The sequence below is a fragment of the Phalaenopsis equestris genome, unplaced genomic scaffold (genome assembly GCF_001263595.1).
Source record: "Phalaenopsis equestris unplaced genomic scaffold, ASM126359v1 Scaffold001312, whole genome shotgun sequence".
Classification (NCBI taxonomy): domain Eukaryota; kingdom Viridiplantae; phylum Streptophyta; class Magnoliopsida; order Asparagales; family Orchidaceae; genus Phalaenopsis; species Phalaenopsis equestris.
Genome location: NW_018165751.1, coordinates 99,370 through 122,133, shown reverse-complemented (window position 1 = coordinate 122,133; position 22,764 = coordinate 99,370). Strand labels below are relative to the sequence as shown.

At 33.0% G+C, this 22,764-nt stretch overlaps 1 protein-coding gene across 1 annotated transcript; it reads right to left on the bottom strand.

The window, feature by feature from the left end:
• Nucleotides 1-880: 880 nt before the first annotated feature.
• Nucleotides 881-18,491, bottom strand: LOC110033944 (calcium-transporting ATPase 8, plasma membrane-type-like). Its single transcript, XM_020738123.1, has 34 exons — nucleotides 17,712-18,491; nucleotides 15,890-16,006; nucleotides 15,760-15,802; nucleotides 15,252-15,364; nucleotides 15,044-15,175; nucleotides 14,845-14,934; nucleotides 13,086-13,155; nucleotides 12,158-12,228; nucleotides 11,977-12,060; nucleotides 11,806-11,877; nucleotides 11,645-11,716; nucleotides 10,998-11,081; nucleotides 10,823-10,905; nucleotides 10,580-10,688; nucleotides 10,445-10,500; nucleotides 10,322-10,364; nucleotides 10,165-10,248; nucleotides 9,655-9,792; nucleotides 9,235-9,297; nucleotides 9,049-9,147; nucleotides 8,126-8,239; nucleotides 7,840-8,007; nucleotides 6,953-7,012; nucleotides 5,877-6,041; nucleotides 5,608-5,724; nucleotides 4,857-4,955; nucleotides 4,633-4,770; nucleotides 4,199-4,299; nucleotides 3,662-3,707; nucleotides 3,426-3,560; nucleotides 3,196-3,303; nucleotides 2,146-2,237; nucleotides 1,939-2,039; nucleotides 881-1,293 (listed from the first exon to the last, which is right to left on the bottom strand). The coding sequence occupies exons 1-34, from the start codon at nucleotides 17,868-17,870 to the stop codon at nucleotides 1,256-1,258; spliced, it is 3,264 nt and encodes a 1,087-aa protein (XP_020593782.1). The 5' UTR covers nucleotides 17,871-18,491; the 3' UTR covers nucleotides 881-1,255.
• Nucleotides 18,492-22,764: the final 4,273 nt, after the last annotated feature.

The window sequence follows — 22,764 nt, the reverse complement described above, 5'->3', positions numbered from 1 at the left end:
CAAGAATAATTAAGTTGGTAATTACTATAAATGCATCGTGTACAATATAGTTGCTTATGTTGCACGGATACAGACATGGATGAAAGACATCTGTTATTAAAGATATAGGACACGAGCATGAATTGAACACATCATTATAATAAAATTATTACTATATATATTAAATAAACACAATATTACGAATAATATAAAAAAATAAAAAAATTTTATGGCACTAACTTCCAAAAATTAAGAGCTAGTTCTACATTACTTTCATTTTCTATTTTAATTGATATGATTTTTATATTTTTATTTTCGAAAACAAATTTAGTTGATTTAAAATTAATTAAAAAATATAAAAATAAATATATATTATTTTATATTATACCAAAATTTAAATTATCTTAATCAATCATTCATGAAAAAAATAAAATGATCTTTAACTTCTTTGTTTGATATGTATGTACATATCTAACAATTAAAAAATATAAAAAATAAATATATATTATTTTATATTATACTAAACCCTACTTTCAATTTAATATATATAAGTGATATTTACAAATTAAAATTTAGATGTTAGATATGTAAATACATAAAAATTGATTGATATATATTTAAATATTTTTAATTCTACAAAAAAAATATTATAATTATAGTCAAAAATATTTTTAAATTTTTTTTATTCATTAATCTCAAACACGCATGTCCTGCACATCATTTTTTAACTATTATTTAAATCAAACACGTATATACCATCTCTAACAACTGTCGGAACCGTGTTGATGTTTGATACAAGTCTTGTCTGACACTGCACAACTTCTGGATAACCGCACATATGATACATTACACTTATTTTAGCAATATAATTTCATAATCCTCATATTTATTCAGTATTAGAATACATTTTTTAACATCATGACAGCCATTGCAAAAGTATCAAAAAAACCATGTATGCAAAAACACTATAATCTCAAGTCTCCATTGAAACACATCCACACATATTATAATATTATAAAACCTTTCATAAACGGTTAAAAATAAGTACACCAACTTTAGTAACAAAAGCAACAAATATAAATTATATGAAGATTCAAAATATGACACAACAAAACATATAGATGGGTAGGATAAACTTAGCTGCACATTACCAAGCTCATCCATCAATCATCTTTGCTCTTAAAAAAAAAAAAAAAATTGTTTGGTTGGTTAGTAGTAGTCATACTTAAGTACAAGTACCATTTGGCCATATAAAACTGAGCGGTTGATTCGCTGCCTATGGTCTTGAATCGCTCGGCTGATCACATTCATCAGCTGCAAAGCAGAAAAGGGCCAGTTAGAACATTTAGATTTTACATATTTATTAAATTAACACTCAAATGCCTTCCATTTTACAATAAGGGGCTATTTAGTTTCCCTGGGGTTAGTGGTGTAAAGTAATTAAATGCAGGGGACTACAAAATTGTGGCGTTTGGTTTGAAATTCACCATGTAGTTTAGAATTAGTGTATTTCGAATTCGTTAAATTTTGACGATTTCCAAATTCGCTGCAAAATGCAGTGTTTTCGCTACCAACATCATTAGGCTGCCACCCGTCGATGCAGTGTTTTCGCTACCAACATCATTAGGCTGCCACCCGTCGCTAGTTACTGCTGCCGCTATCGTCGAACATGTTGTACATCAATTTTATTTTTTTCCAACTAAACAACTTTAAAATATTCCGAATACACTGCATTTTGATTACATTGTATTTCTTTTACTCTACATTCCTTTTCAGCAAACCAAATAGCCCTTAAATGTAGCTCGAATTTAGTGTGCTCGATATAATCTCCATGTCTGTTTTTCTTTTCTTTCATGGAATTTTCAATCATAAAGGCATGAATTTGCTATTTTTCAAGTGACGTGCAATATTAGAATATGTAATTAACAACTATACTTATGATAAGCTTGGGAAAACAACCTTCGCTTTCTTTTCTTTGCATCTTGAAGTACCTCCGAAAATACTCCCCAATAGGAGTTTTTGGTACAGGAATGAGCTTTCCGGCAACAGCAAGTGGCCAACTGATGAGAAGTAGTGGTGACAATTGCATAGCAGATATGTGAGAAAAAATTGATTGGAGAGAAAAGTTTACTTAATTTAAAGGAAACCACGGGCAGAGTTAAATACCTCAGGGATGCAATTCCAAGAGAAACCAACCATAACTTCCAACTAAGCCTGATAGTTGAAGTGAACTTCCCAAGGAATTCGACGATCATAATCTGCGCAAAAACAGAATTTTTTCTTTGAGGGAAATTCACATAGATTATTGTCAACAAAGGAATCATTAGCTACAAATTAATGATTCCAAATTTCAATTTTTACATTTATACCATGAATAAAGTATCAATTTGTATTTATACTCTTGTAATATGGGGTGAGAGTGTCCCCTGGAGGACTATTTTAGTCTTCATTAAAATATTTTGGAGATTAAATTGACAGTTTTAGATGTCTCAGATCTATTGTTCAAAGTGATGGTGGTATAGATGGGGATGTTATTAGTAGAATTCAAATTGGATGGTTGAAGTGGAGGAATGCGTCGGGCCTATTGTGTGATATAAAAGTACCGCTTATACTTAGAAAGAAAAATTTTATAAGATGCTGGTGAGACCTGCAATATTTTATGGCACAGAATGTTGGCTTGACTCTTAGAGGCAAAATGCAAAATGAATATATCCGTGAAAGGGTTGGTGTAGATGGTTTGGCCACGTTAAATATCGACCATTTGATGATAAGGTTGGCAGATCAGATGTTTTAGATTTGACTTGTGTCAAAAAAAAGGTAGAGGTAGACCTAAAAAGATTTGGGTGTTTTGTATAAAAAATGATCTTAATTTATAGAATTAAATGAAAATATGACCCTCAATAGGACATAATGGAGAAAAAGGATTTATATAGCAGACCCACTTAGTAGGATAAAGGCTTGTTGTCGTTGTCGTTGGATTAAAATGGCCCCTTACAAAGAATCGGGACCATTTTGACACTTTTCTCTTTATACCACCCAACCAAGGTCTAAAAATGTATTTTTCATCTTTCAAAAGTTAAAATAGTGGTGTTTTTTTATGTGAAATCGAAGATTTAGGTAGTATGAATGTAAAAAGTAAAGTTTTGAGTGTTAGATATGAAAATTCATAGGAATTGTGTGGTATGTATGAAAATGCCCCAAAGTATTAATCATCACCTGGAGCACTAGCGTTATTCCAATTATTCCCATAAAAAGACGGTTCCTTGTAACCCCTGTGAAGACATTCATCTCATCTGGTTTCCGGGCATTGAATTCATTGAATATCTGTAAAACGTTAGTCAGAGAGTCATCTTCAATTACGATAAAATGTTGCACTAATTGATTAGAAGCATTCAACAAACATTGCAACAAAACAGCTCAAAACTTCATTCAGGTAAGGCCTTTACCTGACAAAAGACGAACGTGTTAAAAATGAAGGTATTTTTCATCTTATCTGCACGTTCTCGCGTCTCATCGGACAAACCAAGAAGACTTCTTCCACCAAAATTAAGAACGAGGAGGATTGTTATTTGGTAGAGTGCCTGGATTTGATGATAGTTGAGAGGTAAATTGCAGAGCCACCACCCATATAAAAGAGATGGTGCAAAACTAAAAAAGAACAAAAAAAGATGAAAAACTATACCTGTACTATGAGGTTTCTCCACATGATATTGGTGATAAGGGGTTCCCTTGAAATAAAAAGGAGAAACAAATAAGAAAAAAAAATGCAGTTTATGAAGAACACGCATCTGAAGAGTACAAAATTTTAACTATCTTTCTCAAAAAGGAAAACATAGTTAACAGGCCAATGATATCATATTTATAAAACTAAAGATAGGTGCTCGAGTGTCTAATTAAATCAGTAGGAAAATCAGTAGGTCTGTAATTTATAAAAATCAAGCATTTCGGCCAATGCAAAATGCTGCTTTGGGCATTCAAACTAGAGGCCAATATGAAAATAGGTTTACCTTCTATAAACAGTAATGCAACCAGCTTATATATATATATATATATTCAAAATAACTATTAGATGTTTTGAGTGTTTTTAAAAACAAACCAATTTATTTTAAAAAAATATAAAAATAAAACATATAAAAATGGCACTAAACAAAATATTTCTCAAGTAAAAATAAAAACAAGAACATTCAGTTAATTTCACTTCAGTAGAATAGGTACTCACCTCCGGCCAACTGGTGGTCTCTTCATAAGATGGTCTGTTGGTGGCTCGGTGGCTAATGCAAGCGCACCAAGGGTGTCCATAATAAGGTTAACCCACAAAAGCTGGTAATGAAAGAGAAAAAAAAAGTTAAACTTAAAATAATTCTTAGATACAAAAGAAACATATATGTGAAAATAGGTGAGTAAATTTACTTTAGGTAGTGCAAAACTCAGCCTTTAATTGTACCAATAACATGCATTACTGACAATTAAGAAAGTTTTGGAAATATTGCAACACTAAGGAAATATGACATCCAGAGAAAAAACTTCTGAAATATAAGTTTCCCCAATTAGTTAAATATCATGAGAACATAACATGATGATGCATATTAATAATTTAGGAATATCATACTAATGAATCAGAAATTGCAAAGGTTTGTCCCCTGATGTTCCTACCTCAACAGCATTCAGAGGGACATCACCAGCTGAAACTGAGGCAACCACATTAATCACTAGTGCTGCGACATTAACAGTGAGCTGGAACTGGATAAACTTTTGAATATTTGCATATACTGATCGGCCCCACCGAACAACCTAGAATTAATATTAAGTTTAATCAGCGTCCAACATAAAAATAGAGTAAGAGCATGATAAAGCTAAAACAAGAAATTCAATATAACCTTCACCACCGAAGCGAAATTATCATCAAGAATAATAATGTCGGAGCTTTCTTTCGCAACCTCTGTACCCTGTATTCCCATTGCCAGACCAATATCTGCCTGAAGTCCAAAACACGCTGAATAAGTCATCCAACATCATAGTAGAGGACATGACGTGAAATCAAGAGCTGAGAATTTAGCTTAAAAATTGTCAATAGCTCAAAAATCGATTCAACTTTTTGATCAAATCAAGATCAGATCTAAATAAATGAGTCCAGCTATGAGCAAAAACATGGATCAATTTTTTTTGGAGCCAATTTAGAGCCATAATATATGAATCAGCTCGAATTGGCTCCAGATCGAGTCTATATATATATATATATATATATATATATATATAATGCTAAATAAAATTTTCAAATGCACAAATGGTAGGATTTTTGTGTAATTTATTTATATTCATTCATTTTAAGTTCGATCAATTGAAAGGAACCAACTTGTTTTGATTTTTTAGAGGAAATGAATTCAAATAGCTCAATTTGACCAAGATCATTCCAATTTCGAGCCAGATCAAGCTCGATTTAATTTTAAGCTGAGATGGCTCAAATCGAATACAAGTATACAACGGACCACGAGCTTAAACGAGCCGCATTCAATCCAGATTTCAAGCAGACTCCCAGTGAGCTCCCGGTGAGCTCAAAATCGGATTGTTCAGAGCCCTAATGAAATCAGATAAATATACAACAATTAAATGGAGTTTGATTGATCATACATCATGCAATGCTGGAGCATCATTAGTACCGTCTCCAGTGACTGCAACGACATGACCCCTTTTTCTCAGTGCTTGGACAAGCAAAAGCTTGTCATTTGGGGAAGACCTTCCCATCACCTGGAGGAGTGAAAATAAAAAAGAAGACTTTATTATCAAAGAGGAAATTTCTAAACTTGCAAGGCTTTAAAACTAAAAAAAATTATGTATTGTAATGCTTCTGTATATAGTTTTCAAGAAATAAGTGTGAGGATTCTGTCAAACAGCCTTACTGATATCTTTTCAGCTATTTCTTCTCTAGCTTTCTCTGAATAAGCACGGAAAACTTTGCCCTCTATTAGTGTCGGTTCCATTGCTTCCTCTTCTGATTGAAGAATTCCGCAGTCCAAGGCAATAGCTTTGGCAGTGTGAAGATTATCTCCAGTAACCATGCGAACCTAGTTTACATATTAGTGAATAATTAGTATCATCTGTGTACCTTTTTTAGAAGAAAGAATTTTCTCGCATGGCACATGCAAGGAAGACTTTACAAAGACAGTAGCAATACACAAATTATTTAGTACTTAGCAGAAAGAAGTAATTAATATGGAAAAAAAATCTAAATTTAACATCAAAATATTCAGTACATAAGAAGCACAAAACATTACGTTCTTACACAAGAAGAACATGTTCCCAACTAAAAGATCACGTTAACACTGGTTAAACAAATATTAATGGCTTGTTTGGAATCACTTCTATTATTTATTTATTTTAAACATATTTGATTAGGTAAATTTTAGAAGTTTTTACTTTTTTTAAAATAAATTAATGTTCAAAAAACAATCAAAACATTTAAACATTATTTTAAGTGTTTAAAAACATATATATATATATATATATATATATTATAACATATCAAATATATTTTATTTCAAATTAAAATATAAATAAAACAAAAATAAATTAAAAAATAATTTGAAACTGACCCAAAGAGACTTTCAACTTCTTATTACTTTCCTGTTAATGTGGAACCATAAGTGCTTTTTAAATATCTGAATTGATTTCCACCTCCATTATTTTGTTAAAGAAAAGAATACGAAATGCAGTAAGAGTAGCTTTTATTACTACTATTCTTCATATTTAATTTTCTTTTCCTTTCCGTTCTGGAGGCAGTTGTTAAGCAAAATCCAACTTCATCCATAACATATTCTTTTTAAGTAAAACAAAGCCAAATCTATGCAGCGCGCAAGCAATATATTATCAGAAGAACCTTTCTTCTGCAGCTATAAAGAAAATCAAAAATTTAATTGTTGAGCCAATTCTAAAAATTTCAATACAGATTAGGAAACAATAATATTTGACCTATTACCTTGACACCTGCACTAGTGCATAGTTCGACAGCATCTCTCACGCCAGGCCGACATGGATCCTATAAATTTAATGATCTTTATTAGTAAAAATAAGGTAAGTGAATAGAAGAAAAAGGTATCTATAAAACAAGTGCACTGAGCTGAACCTACTGGCAATATAACATAACAGTTTTGAGTTAAAAAACAGTAGCACATAACTCCATAAGTTCTCAACAAATGAAACTCGTTAATAATAAAAATAGAATAACAGAATTTAAAATATATATATATATATATATATTGCAGAATATCATCATTGGCTTTATACTGGGATCAACGTAATAAATTTTCTTCATTCGACTGGAGAATGTTACATTATATATTAACTTAGTCGGGAGTTACTGACAAAATTTTTAATTGGGAGGGATTAACAAAGTGCAGTGAGTCTACATATAGTTGATGTATAAGCAATATGATATTCATTCTAAAAAAAATATAAGACACGTAAAAGCAAATGCAAAAGTAGAACAATTTTAACGCATCATGTAATATTCCGGACATGCGCAGCATGATTACTTTCATCAACGCGAAACATATCGAAAGCTCTTTTGACTGAACTCCTCTCCACATTTCCAAATTCTTCTGTTCATTCTATTTACATATTCTACCCTCCATTATTCATATCAAAGCACTAATTCACATCACGATCAATAGTCATTTCTCAATCTATTCTTCCTGAGCTCATCATTTACATCTTTCTAACCTTCTTCATTTTACCAATATCGATCCATGAAGCATATCAAGTTTAATTGTGGTTTTGTAAGAAATATATATATACATATATATTTATCGTGCTACCTAAATTACAGGAAACTTCATACTAGACAACAGATACTAGACAACGTACCTTTATCCCTACAATACCGAGCAGAATCAAATCATTCTCCGGCATTGCCCAACTGTCCCTTTCTTGTTCCATAGGTACATTTTCCATTTCAAATAACCTGTATGCTAACGCAACACAACGAAGGCTTAATGCTGCCATTTCTTCAATAGCTTCTTTAAACGAGTCCATCTGAAATCATGAAATAGAAACATAAAAAAAGAACAACGTTGGCATTAATAAAATAGTGAACCGAAAAAAAAGGGTTATATATAACGGGTAAAAAACACAGAGAACATTAAAATGTCACCTGATTTGGATTCATTTCCTGGAGGTGGCCATGAGAATCCATCCAGCTTGTGCATGAAGCTAGGATTATCTCAGCTGCTCCCTTCCAATGTACATGGATAACTTCAGAGCCTACCTGTAATAATAGAGGAGGCATAGTAAGAGCACTAAAGAAAATTGTACAAATAAATGCAAGGGAATGACAGAATTATTCATTATAAAATGAGAAATTAAGGGGAAAAGAAAACAAATTTTAGTAAATAAAGTGTTAGATGAGATAGGTTCAAATATCTCGAATATATCATATTTAAGACTAGGATTTAAAGATATAGATTACGATATAATTTGAAAAGTTGTAATTAGGATGATTAAAATGGAAAAAATATCTCAATAGTATTATATGATAAGAAAATTTCATAGATATTTAAATATTATAAAACTATTAGGCCAATTATATTTTATAGATCCTGGAGAAATGCAGGTCTTTTCTTAATCTCTACTCAGGAATCTATGATTTTGGTATCAATTAATATAACTTTGCTATCATTCTTATATTTTAAGGTTAACTATTAATGGTTTAAAGGAATGGTTCAACATTTCTATAATTATTTGTAGGAATAATTATTATTTTTAATAACGTGTATGTCTACAAATAGTGCAGAGAGAATCCTGCAATTTTGCTTGTGGTATATGGAACAAAAAAGTTTTCTTTCTTCTTCACCTCTATGAATTGATTCTCCTTTCTAAGGAACACATAAGGATTTTCAACAAACATAGGTTTTGAATTCATGGATACAAGGAAAATGTGGGAATACACCAAAACCAAAATATGCATAAATTATGCAAGGAAGAAGTCTAGAAGAACATAAAGTGCTTTGAACAAAGGAACAGGTTGATCTAAATACAAATTATGGCATGTCAAAATTGGTTAAAAGAAATAATTACCTCATGAACTGCAACACCTCCTCGCTTCTTCTCTGAGTTGAAGGGAAAAACATGAAGTATTGATGTTTTTGATCTAGCGTCATCAAATTTCATACCAAGCTATAGAAATCGAAAATGATGATGACAGTGGTCAGCAGATATGCATGAAAAAAGTTTAAATAAACATCATAGGAGTATGTGCAGTACCTTAATCCCCCAAGAAAGTATTGCCTTTTCCGTAGGGGTGCCAGTAACTTCAGGGGTGCCATTCTATGAACACACAAAAAATGTTAAGGAATGATCTCCTTCATCAAGTAATCAAACAATGGAAAAAATGAAAAAGCATTACAACATATGTAATATATAGAAATTCCAGATTATAGTTACAAGAATGGTTTTAGGAAGTCAAAACACATCTCTCACAGATGGATTTTTGTCAAAGTAAAGCAAAACCACACAATGAGTTGAAAACAAAGGAATGATTTCAGTTATTTATTGGAAATAGAGAAACATTCAGTTTACTTCAAATATGAAGGTTTCCAACAAAAAATAGGTTAGCATCTAGCTCATAAAGATCAAGTTATCTAAATAACAGCAATAATTAAAAAAAGAAAAAAACAAAGTTACCTCAGGCTCATACACACTGCCAGTTGTATTCTGAGAGATGCCTTCAATCAATAGAGAACTTACAGAAGGAGATAACTGTTTTGCGTCATCTGGAGCAGGAAGCTTCATTCCACCAACATGTGCTTCCACGACAGTCATCTTAGTCATTACCATAAAACCTATTAGTATTAATTATAATGGCACGCCATGGGTTATCACTATGAAGTATAGAGTCTCAAGCACTGCATCACAACAGCAGTATGCATCGTAGAAACTATCGAATACGAACTTGCAAATTTTCTAAATCCCCAAGAAAGCTAAAATTTAATGACTAAAAAACATAAAAAAGGGGGATTTACATACATATCACACAGTTCTTATGTATTTACAATTCCATGCATATCACTCAAATCTTTAGCACCACATCCAAAATACCCTCATAACAACCTTTTTAAAAGCAAAATACACATTTTCATGCATAGGCTTAGATGTAAATTTTCCTAAAAAAATGGAAACGTGGACAAAAATTACCTTATTTAAAGTTAGAGTTCCAGTTTTATCACTGCAAATTGTCGTAGCAGATCCCATAGTTTCACAAGATGAAAGTCTACGCACCTATAATACAACTGTTACATATGTATATGAGCTCAAATAAGGAAATTCTTTCATTGCTAAATCGTAAGCATACCAACGCCTTGTCTGCCATCATTTTTCGCATTGAATACGCTAGTCTGCAAGTCAAAATAGTAAATTAATCAAGGAAAATTTTTATTTTTATGCTCATCAATAAATACGTAAATTTTAAACTTACGTCAACGTGACAGCAAGTGGAAGACCTTCAGGCACAGCGACCACCACGATAGTCACCTAATTATCATTCACACAACAGCTTATTAACTAGAATAATATGGAAGGTCCAAGTAGTAACTGTCTTATGGATGCATACTGCAATAGTCAAAATCTTTACGGCTCCATCTATTGCATCTTTCACACTCGTCTGCCCCTTGATGAATTGAGTACTTCCATCATACTTTTTTGTATGACCAGTGAAGAATCTGAAATTTTGTTCAGCCTTCAGTGTGAAATTACAAAACTCTGATAAAGTTTAGGATACATATGAATTAAGTGCTATGTAAGTATGAAATTGAGTGCTATGTATGGATGGATGCTCTGTATGAGCTCCACTGACCTTGTTATGAGGACTACGAGGACAAAAGCAGCAACAGAAAGGCCTACTATGCCGATTAATGTAGCAACACCATTCAAGCGAACCTTTTGAGATGAATAAAAAATGATGACATAAATAACAGTAAAAAAAAAGGCAAACAAATTACTATTTCAAAGAATAAAAAAAAAAAAAAAACCTGCAATGGGGTTTCTTCACCACTGTCTTCTGATATACTGGCCATCAATAATCCCCATTCAGTATTGATCCCCACAGCAGTGACCTGCTTGCAGAATAATTTGGAAGATATATAAAAGTAAGCAACTAAAATAACGGAAGGATTCATAATCCAATGCAAAGCATGCTTCATATTACTTCACAAAAAAAATTAACTGAATTTCTACAAGTAATAATTTGAGAGTGATAAAAGGCAACAGGAAGAAGCCATGTCCCACTGAAATTAAATCAAAATTGTTCGAACATTTGATTCTGAACAAAAATATTCTTGTAAAACTAAACTAACCGAGCTCAAAGTGAAATCCAGTTGAATAGAACTCACACAACGGTGATCATGAGCTCTCTTAGAACTAATTTCTTCAATTTTAAAATGATCAGATATTGCAAAGAAAACTGTTCCATGTAGCAAACATATATAACTGAGAATTTAAAAAATAACGTTCCTTAAACTCATGAAAAAATTTCCCAACTTATATGGAAATAACCTGGCTAGTAAGTCCATTATTTCTTCTATTTTTACTGGAATTTTTGTCCTACCAACTCTCAAGCTCTCAAGTCATCAAAGCTAGATTGAACAACTTATGAAAGATGCTGAAGAAAACAACTCACCAACATACTCCCATAACCATCAGCAACTTTGCATCCAGACATCAGAAAAGGTGTTTTCAGATCCTTGTGCACCTGCAAGAAATAATTACAATATTGTTGTTGCATCCACTAATGAGAAACATATGTATGAAAAGACCAGACAGTAAGAATAAGAAACTCACAATTTTGCTTTCTCCTGTTAAGCTTGATTCATCAACGGCAAGAGAAGAAATTAAAATTCCAGCAGCAGGAACCTTAAAAAACAAGTTTTAACTTAGTGTTATTATAATAAGATAATGTAGGCACAAACAAATTACGGGAAAAGAAGAAATAGCTTCACCATGCAAACCTACCTGATCACCAATTTTTAGCGGAACTAAATCACCAACAACAATATCAAATATTGAAATTCTAACTCGTCTGCCACCTCGAATAACCTGAGCATGAAGAAGACCACATCTAATCTCTCTAAATTTCTATTGTAAAAACATTGTGATTAAATTATCTTATTACTTTTCATTTATAACAACAAACCTCTAAATGTATATTCCGCTTCTCCTCATTAAGATTTTGGAACTGAAGAGATTGCTTATAATCACTGGTAGCTACAAGAAATAACAGAATAAAACGCACTAACAAGTTCAATAAAAATTTCATTCGATTGACAGAAAAAAAAATTCCAATATAAAGCAAACCTTTGTAATTTATTAGGTTTGTGAAGAAAACAAACTTTGAAGTAGCCTAATAAACTTTGAATTTAACACAGAAAAGAATTTTTACATGTAGATACTTTACACCAAGTTTTCAACAAGCTAAACAATCTTTTTTAACGCAATCGGACCAGCAGCTTACCAATCAAGTGTAACAGCATAGTCTAATAAAGTAGGCACTTAGGATGAATTTAAAATGTAAAAAACAAAAATAACATTGTTGCCTGCTAGAAAAATTACAATAGTAGAGTGATAGATTAATGTATTAGCATTGCAAGAAGATTCAATACATACGTAAGTATAAGCGTTAAAAAAGGAAATGCCAAATATATTATGTTGAAAACCCGAAAAGAGAAAAAAACATTGAGTCTGGCTCGGTCAAAATAATTATCACATATTTCAAGCTAAGAGTTTCACTATTCTCTTTAAGTGGAGAAAATGGGTTGCAGAGTTTTGCCTGAATTATAATGATTAGATGATAATAGTCAAAATAGTTCGGTTACAGCAATTACTAATGATGTTCTGTGATGATTGCCGGTAGCCGGTAGCCGGTAGCCGCTAGCTTCAAGTTTTCTTAAAGGAAAGTGAATTTAACTCTCAGTGTCTTTATAAACTTTTGGAGTTTTCATATCAACTAGAAGGTTAAATCATTCATAGAATCATGATATTAACAAGCATCTAATATGAATAAATAAATGAACATACAGATAGGATGTGGATAGACAAAGGCAATCTCAATCAAAGTAGCATACCCGTAACTAAAATGACGAGGAAAACAGCAAAGGCAATGCTTCCACCATCATACCATCCTTCTTTCACACCCTAGAAATCCAAATAGAGAACATAAGAGAATACAGAAATAGTAAATAATAAGTAGACTTACCATTCAGCCAGAAAGAGTAAAATTTTATTGCATGAGAGATATAATACTATAAGAAAAAGAAAAGTCAACATCATTAAAAATACCATTAACTATTATACTTGTCGACCATGAAAAGCTATTTAATTGGAAACATCCTTAAAAAATAAATCCATTTCGACCCATCAACTACACCGAATTAGAGAGCCAGATAAACTGACTTTTAGACAGGTGTACAAGTCAAACTTGCATTTAGCAGGTTCTTTTGCATACTGGAAGGTAAAAATTCATACTTTTGATGCAGAGTATGGGCATCTGTGTGTATGATATTCTCTTGCTCTGGCTTCTATTTCAATTATGAATAACTATACTGCTTTTAAGTGCTAATCAAGTTGAGAAATTTAGTTTACTAGACTCGCGCAAGCAGTTGACAGGGTATAGCCTAAATCCCACCAAATTCATTTCAGCGGCATTGCTAAATCCCAAGCCCAAAAAATCTAAATCCAGCCTAAGTTTTGATTAACTAACATATTGAACAACTCTTTCTTTTTAAGTGGTAATCACCCGTGGTACTGATTGGTTATCTGGTTTTGGTATGATCTAGCAAAAATCCTGCAAAGCACTTTTAGTGGTCGACTAAGTCCCAGTTTTAGTATTCCAGAATCTACCCCCAAATCCCAGCTTTCTAAGTGCATTTCAGGCTCTATTTTTAATTTTTAGTTTTGACATCTACTTGTGTTGGAAAAACATGTTTGGCTTGATGTTTTGTTTTTGAATTTGAAAACAAACCATTGTATTCCAAAAATTTTGAAAATTCCCCTTCCTCTTATTGGCTCATTTCCCAAATGAAGTTTCCCTTTTCCTTTTTGTCCTTTGCATTTATCACTGAAGCCCAACCCCTTTCTTCTCAGTTCTCGTGAAAGGCCTAGCTGATGGAGCTCAAGGCATTTTTTAACCAAGAATTATTTATTTTGCAATAGAAGCCTACGATCAAGGGCACAATCGAGCATAAAGCATTTTCCAACCAAGAATTATGTATTTTGCATTAATGCATTTTAAGAATCACTTCTGTGATGTTTGACAGCATTAAACATTCCTTTGTCGCAATTTGTTTGTGTTTGAAAGATGATAGCAACTAAAATTAAAAAAAAATCCCAAAATTTGTTTGTATGGCTTATCAAATATCATTGAATTATAAAAGTCGAAGCCTGTTTATAAATGTTTTCTGTTTAATGTTTCTGAAAACAGGAAATAAATTAACATCCAAATATGTTATGTTTCAGGTGAAGAAAAAAAAAATAAAACAAATAGAAAATAAAAGGGAAGGCACCTTGTCTAGCTTTACGGTGAATTAATTTGCTTAATTTTTTTTGTAATTAAGTTCCTTGAAAACTTATCAAGATATGAGCCTATGTAAAGGTTTGTTCAAAAGTTTTCTGTCCAGCCTGGAAGAGGTAAAATGTTTAAATGTAAATGAGTTTTCTTAAAGTGCAACTTATACTAGAAAAGATGTACCTTAGTCCAAAAGAAACAGTTAAGGCCGATTATAAAAGATATATACCAAAATACAGATGAAACAGCTAAGGCCTACTAGCAAAAGGTTTAGAGCAAGGGAACATAACTTAGAAGATTAATTATCAAGATGAACGCACCTCAGTTTTAATGCCCAAGACCAAGGATATAACAGCAGCTATTATTAGGATTACAAGAGTTAGATCTTGACAAGCTTCCCAGAGAAATACCTGTGCATGAGAAAAGTACGCAAAATTACACAAATGATGCCCCAAAGACAGTTATTTTAAACTGGAATTTAAAGAAAAATCAAGAACCGGATATATGAATTAAGCATACCAAAAAGTTCCTTCCTTTCTTCTGAGGATATGTATTTGCACCAAAGGTATTTCTCCTGTGTAATAATTCTGCATCGCTTCCAACAATTCCTTTATCCAAATTAGTCTTCAACAGATTTGATAAGCCTTTTACCTATTAGAAAAATCTAAAGAATTAATATCTACAGAGTAAGAAACCCAAAAGAAAACGCGTCTCAATGGATACTTGCCCCGCCATATTCTTGAAGAGATGACATATCATGATCTCTGGTCATTGTAGTGAGCTGATCAGGTGCAATCCCATAACTACCAATAGGCACTGCCGGTGCTACACCAGATTTGCCTATAAACACCCATGGATTAAATATATAGAGAAGGTCGATCAGAAAACAAATAAAATAAAGAAATTGAACATTAAATCTTTCAAATATTGTCCCAAAAAATACATATATTTACAAAGAAGCTTAACAAAATCTATTTGGAGTAGGGAGGGGAAAAGGGGTACAGGAGAAGCCACATAATCATAGCTGAGTGTGTGCATTCAAAGAATCATAAAAAGGAATTCATCATTAAAATATAGAATCTAAGCAAGCTTTGGGTGAGAAAAAAGGTAGAAAGTATACCAGAATAGAAAATAATAAATATATTTCTACCTGATCAACTAACAGAATAGTTTTAAAACACTGAAGCACAAGAAACATAAAAAAAGATGAAGATAGATGATGAAGATTGAACCACCTGATGCTTCTCTTTCACCAGCCTCTTTAAAAAGAAAAGCAGCCTGAGCAATTCAAGCAAAAGATGATTATAATGAGCAGGAAAAACAGCAAAAGCAATTCAACCACAAATATTGATTAAAATAAGATACCCGTATGACTTGGGCATGTGCTCGTATCTTCCTCCTTAGCTGCTCTTTCTCTTCCTCCTTCTTCAAATCCAATGTATATCTAAATCGGCGAGATGCATTAAGCACAAGGGCAGCTTGCTGTCAAGTAACATCTTTGTTAGAAAATTGAAACCCAGATATAAGAAAAAACAAATCAATATTAACTAGCAATACATACCAAATTACAACATCTAGAAAATACTTATTTTCATGCACTCTCACGTTGCAGAGAATATTTTGACCAAAACAAATAAATCACTAAAAATAGCGCATGCTTGGTGGATGAAGCTCTCATCAATGCAAGGAGAAGGGGTTGATGTACATAGTTTTACTTGTATATTGTAGAGCGGTCTCTTCCATAAATCAAACTCGTGAGCTTGGGTTTTGATGGACATTTTAACCAATTCTACTCGTCCCTTTACATAGGGTTGTCAACAAAGCTAGTCATTCATGAACAACACATGTTAGTCTTGTTAAGAAAATTTTGTTCGATTGGTTTATTAGGCGAGCGAAACACTATCAGATCCTTGTTCTGTCATTTTCAGCTTGATATTGACTCATATAATGAAAAGATCTTTCCAAAATCCCGCACAATCTTTTCCTTCATTTCAACAAAAACCCAAAAAGGAATAACAAGAAAGATTATACACAAAAAAAAAAATTATTATTTTTTTAATATCACATCATTTTGATATTTGGCCTTATAATATTTATATTATAGTGCAATGCTTGGAAATTCTAAATTGTAACCCATGTAAGATATGTGTTGGGAGTTCAATTCTTTCGATTGGAATTATTTTTCAGAATATTTTTTTTAAGCTCTATCTGCAAAGATCATATTTGGCTAGTGTTCGATTTGATTTTAAACGAACTAAACACAAACACTTTATTCACAAATAATTTTAAATGCAAGCCAAATAGAACCAAGCCCATTTTCAAACAAGCCAAACACGAACAAGCTCTCAGCTTGCTCAAGCTTGACTCATTTACATTCCTACTTCTACATAAATGACCAGCATTCATGGTCATTTTTAGATTTATTTAAAACTCAACTTTTTAGCAGGTGTGCGCATAACTCATCAGTTCAACAAATGTTTGCATTCAAATTGTCAGATTATACGGACGTCATTTGCTTAATGTGTGGTTACCACTTAGCAGAATAAGCATAGCCAGCATGTGGTCTAAATCAAAACTTATTGGGAAAACAATGACTATGGGGATGAGTAAGAGCATTACATACTAGACAAAAAGTAAAAGTATGAGATATAATATTTAAAAACCCCAACTTTAAACAGGAAGAGCAGGATAGGCAGCCGTAATAGAATAAAAACTAACAGTTAGTTGAGAAAATAACATCTAAGAAACTAGCCCTTGTTAAGCTATCAATCCTTTTCATTTTTTCCCCAGCTCAACAGCCTATATCTATAATTTTAATAAGTATTTCGAAGAAAGAGCATCAGCAATCAGCAGAATTCCCCGGCAAGCTCGCATCCTGGCTTAAACCTCCATCTCCATTTATTATTCGATTTGCATTCACAAGTTCTTCTAAGCTGGAGAGACCAGAACGAATGATCTTTCGAATCCGCACATAAATAACAAACTCAATCCCCGAGACTCGAAGGAATCCCAACCATCCGTCCCGATTCCAAAATGGCGCAACAAAAAAATAAAAAATAAAAAATAAAATATCTCCAAACGCAGAAAAATGAGTAGTTAAACCAAAACCTGTTTTCACAACAAAACCACAGCGCAATGTAGACGCAAAATAATGAGATATGGCATCAGCATTGAGGAAACAACGTACCCTCCATCTCCGGAGCCGCTCAACAGGTACATTCTTCGGCGGAATGTCAAAGGCATCGTAAGAGACGCAGATCTCTCCGTTGCCCCCACCAATACCACCCTGGTTACCCGTCTCCTCGTCACAGTGTCTCTGGTATCGGCTCGGCGAAGGCTGTTCCATGGCGATCCACTCCTCAGGAGAGATGAAACCGGGCCTCTCGAATCTTCAATTAAAACAAATCTCGTATACAGAAGAAACAAAATCACCCGCACAGAGCAAGCCAAAAAGCATGGAAGGTGACAAGCTATGCAACTACGTGCACGTGCACACCTCCAGAGATCACGATTGATTCAGCTTCAAACAAGGAAAACAGAGAGAAAATGATAAAGAATTGGAACGCAAAGCATAGCCCAGGCTTTTCCCAGTCTCGAACCTCCCAGGATCGAAACCCCACAGAATCGCAGCTCTCGCCTCCTCACCTTCCCTGCACCAATTGTACTCTCTGTTCAACCCAACTGCGAGCTGGACAGCTCATTCCTTTCCCAAACTCAACGGATCGATTGCAGCCACCCTCCACCTGTCCTTTTTTCTACCCCTCAAATGTTGTAGCAGCGTGCAGCAAGCTCGATCTCCACCGCGCTGGCCCCGCTCAGCCCGCACGAAAGACGAGAGGCGGAGAGAGAGAGAGAGACGGAATCTAGGAAGTTTCCTCGCAGCTTCCCTTCAAACTGAAAATCCAAAATTCCGGCCTGCCACTGCTTCTTTCGTACAAATTCACAAACAGTTGAAGGACAGTGATGACCACGGGTATAAATAGAGTTCCCTCCTTCCTCGCACAGACAGCAGATCACAGCCGTCCGTTCGCCACCAATGAATTTGCAATTTTGATATTAAATTTTAATTTTAATTATACGTCAGCACATAATCAAGCCCAATTGAGAAATTCGCAATTAATGTGCGACTCAAATCCAAGCCCAATTGGAAATCTCAAGCATGCATATCAAAGGCTAAGTGATGAGCTTATTTCTATCAACTCGGTAGACAAATTAGGCAAGTTGATTCGATCCATGAGTCCATTTGGTCGATTTGACAGGCTGATTGGATCGATCGGTTGAGCTGGTAGAATAATTTTGAAGTGTGACCCGATTTCATCAAACCGACAAGTGTCTAATGGATCATCGAGTGGAAGAGTAATTAAGTTATGGGTTCAGCTACTTTTCACTCATTAATGATATGTATTCATGTTAAATATGAATTTTGTTCTTCAATCAGACCTTAAGGGAATAGAGCGTAAGAAATGAGAAATTATGAGAGTTACACACACATAGAGAAATGTGCATAATAATGAAATGCCTCTTGTCTATCATCCATTTTTCATAAAGCAAACTCTCTATTTATACGGGAGATGATACAATATGTAATATTACATTATTCTCTCCACTTTAACGAAGGTTGTTACATGATATTATGAGTGTATTACATATGTGAACCCATCGCTCAGCTACATTCTCGATCGGTCAGCCGGTCTTATTAGGCTTCAACTTGGTAAGGCCGATTCGGTTGGATGGGCTGGGCCGACATTGTCAAGTTAGCTGTCATTGTTGATAGGATAGACTAGATCCTGGGTGAGGAACTCCTGTCAGTTAAACGATGTTGGATTGTCGGGCAGAAAATAAACCACTGTGACTATAAAAACTAGCTCGCTATTTAACGAGGAGAGCTTGGGGGATGACTAAGACTTATTGTAGCATCGTTAAATCTCAATCTCTGATGATGGTTCGCATGTAGCCATTCAGTGGTTGATTGATGATACCGAGGGACTAGATCCTCGTGTCGGATCTACTGGAAGGTAGATTGGGGTGTTCGATCGACTTTCTTATAGAGGTGTGCTTAGATGTCTATCGGTCTTGTTTTACTCCAATGGGTTCGAATTTGACCGCCTTCGTGACTAGGTCATATTTTATCTTGTTTGCTTTGACTCAAAATAAAACATCTAATCAGATAAGTGGACCTTTGGTCCTTTTATTAATGGGTCCTCTTTTATCGTGATTTATCCCCAATGGACCGTTAGATCTCGACAGGCTCAGCATGAACACATTTTTTTATGCATTATTCAAATATTTTTTTTGGTTCATCCATTTGTGTAGCATACAACAACTGATGTGGGGCACATAACCCCATCTAGTTAATATTTTATTTCTTCATAAAATTCTCAGAAATATTAAAATATATTTAATATTTCAGGCTAGACAAGATAATGGGCTGTATTAAAAAAAAACACACATTTGCTTAACAAAGTCAACCCAAACAACATTTGTGCCCGTTAAAATTGGGCATATTCATCAATGGTCATCGAAGACCTGAAAAATACAAAAATAATACATTTTAATTGCGAAAAAATAATATTTATTAATATTATTGCAATGTTATAAATATATTTTTTTTCAAAAAAAAAAAACAAATAAAATAAAATTTGCAAAAACCTTAAATCACAGTAAAAAGATGCTTAATATTATTTTTTCAAAGAGAAATAAATATATTTTGATGTATTTGAAATACAAAAAATATTATAATATATTATGAGATATACATGTAAATTTTTTTTTGTGCAATAATAAAAATATTATATCACTCGTTTAGTAAATAGAACAAAAATTAATAATATTTAAATTATTATTATGATGAAGTGTCATCTTCTTTATTGTATCTCATTCAATTTAGACTGTTGAATCACCTCAAGATCTGTGCTTCTGTGTGCCTAACCTCATTTATCCTCCTTTCTTCATTTTGGATCATTTCTTTTAAAAACTAATATTAATTATAATTAATTAGGACGGTAAAAAAAAGCATGACTGTTCGACTCATTTTGTAGCTCGTTTTCGGCTCGTTTGTTAAGTAAACTAGCCGAACAAGAATAACTTTTGTTCGCTCATGTTCGATTGATGAAGTGTCATCTTCTTTATTGTATCTCATTCATTTTAGACTGTTGAATCATCTCAAGATCTGTGCTTCTATGTGCCAAACCTCATTTATCCTCCATTCTTCCTTTTGGATCATTTTTTTTAAAAACTAATATTAATTATAATTAAGTAGGACGGTAAAAAAAACATGAATGTTCGACTCGTTATGTAGCTCGTTTTCGGCTCGTTTGTTTAGTAAACGAACCGAACAAGAATAACTTTTGTTCGCTCATGTTCGGTTCATTTTAGCTCGAAATTAAAAAAAAAAATATAATTATTTATATAATAATATATTGCACAGATTATTTAAATAATAATATATTATATATATTTATATTTAAATCTAAATCATAATATCTCGTGTGATAATGTGATGAATACCTTCTTTTGTATACATTTGGCCCGGGTTCAAATCTCACACATTATATCTATTTTTTTAATTTAATTTTTACGAGCCAATTTCGAGCTGAACACTAGCCAAACACGAGCACGAATATTTAAATTGAGGCGAACAGTAACACACTATTCACAAGCCAATTTCAAACACGAGCTATTTCGAACAAGCTGAACACGAGCTCGCTCAGCTCGGCTCGTTTACAGACCTATAATTAATATCTTATTTATTTTAATAAAACAACACTAACAGCCAGCCACGATTTTTCAGGCGACCGAGTTTTTTTATTAAATATTTTAAAAAATAAGATTAGTCCAATAATCATAAACAAATGATTGGTATATACATAAAAAGCGTTAAAATGGTCCTCTTTGGATATTTATCCGTGTCATTTTTTATCTTTTTTTGGCTGAAATAGTCCTCTTATTTATGTTTTAAATTAACAATTTGGGGGCATGTCATTTATATATACACCGTTCAATTCCTATGTATTTACACATCTAACCTCTACATTTTTATATTTTACATTTATAACGTATGATTTTCCACATCACCTAAAAAATATTACTATTGAGTTTTTTTATAGCTATTTTTTAATATTTTATATTAAAGCATTCTATTTTTAATTTAAAAAAAATCAAAGGGCAATTTAATATCTGATGACGGCACGTGTCGAGATGATGAGCTGGTTTTAACTTGACGCCAGGTTGCTAATCAGGATTATGAATGACACGTGTCATAGATTAGTGGCTAATCGTGTAATTATGGCTTAATAAATATTCATGCCTTGTCGTCGTGTGAGTGGATTATACGACCCATGTGGTTGTAGAATGTCATGTCAGGTTCCGTATTGCGAGCATTCGGTGGAAACTAAGCTGCTCACTATATATCAATGTTGGGATAATGTTTTTTCTAGTCAAATTTCTTACATCCAACATAAAATAATATAGAGCTCGTATTGCGAGCATTCGGTGGAAACTAAGCTGCTCACTCTATATCAATGTTAGGATAATGTTTTTTCTACTCAAATTTCTTACATCCAACATAATATAATATAGAGCTCAAGACAATCATTTGCACAATAAATATTTAAATTTTAATTAAGAGTCATTCAAAACTCTAATTTCAACAAATATAAAATCAAATTGGCCGGCTCGACGAAATGGACCTAATCTTATAAAAAATAGTTAAATATGAATCAAATCATGCCCCGATAATGCCATTAAACTTCTTTTGATAGCTTTTTTTGACATATTGAAATGTCAAACGGAAGTTGAATCTGTCGAACCTATAGTTAAATTGAGAGTCTCGACTAGACGAACCTATATAATTTAAAATTACTTAATTTTAAAATCATTAAATCACTCAAATATACATAAAAAACCGTCTGATTGGATGAATCTCTCAAGAGCGTTCAATTAGAGTGGTTTATATTGATTCATTAATTACAACTGAGACTTTATAAATGAAAAATCACCTATCTTATGATGGAATGAGAGCTTGAAGTCTTAAGAGAGAACTTGAAGCTTCGTGAAAGAGTTGAACTCTAACTTCACTCATGCAGCCATAGATCACCATTAATTATCATTGACCACAACTCGTCAGCTGCCTTTGATCACCATCGGCGTCGCCCATTCCTTTGCAACAAGATCATTCACACACCTACGTTGTAAATAGAAAGATTGTGTAACTTTTTTCCGTTTATTGGACAAGGGATTTT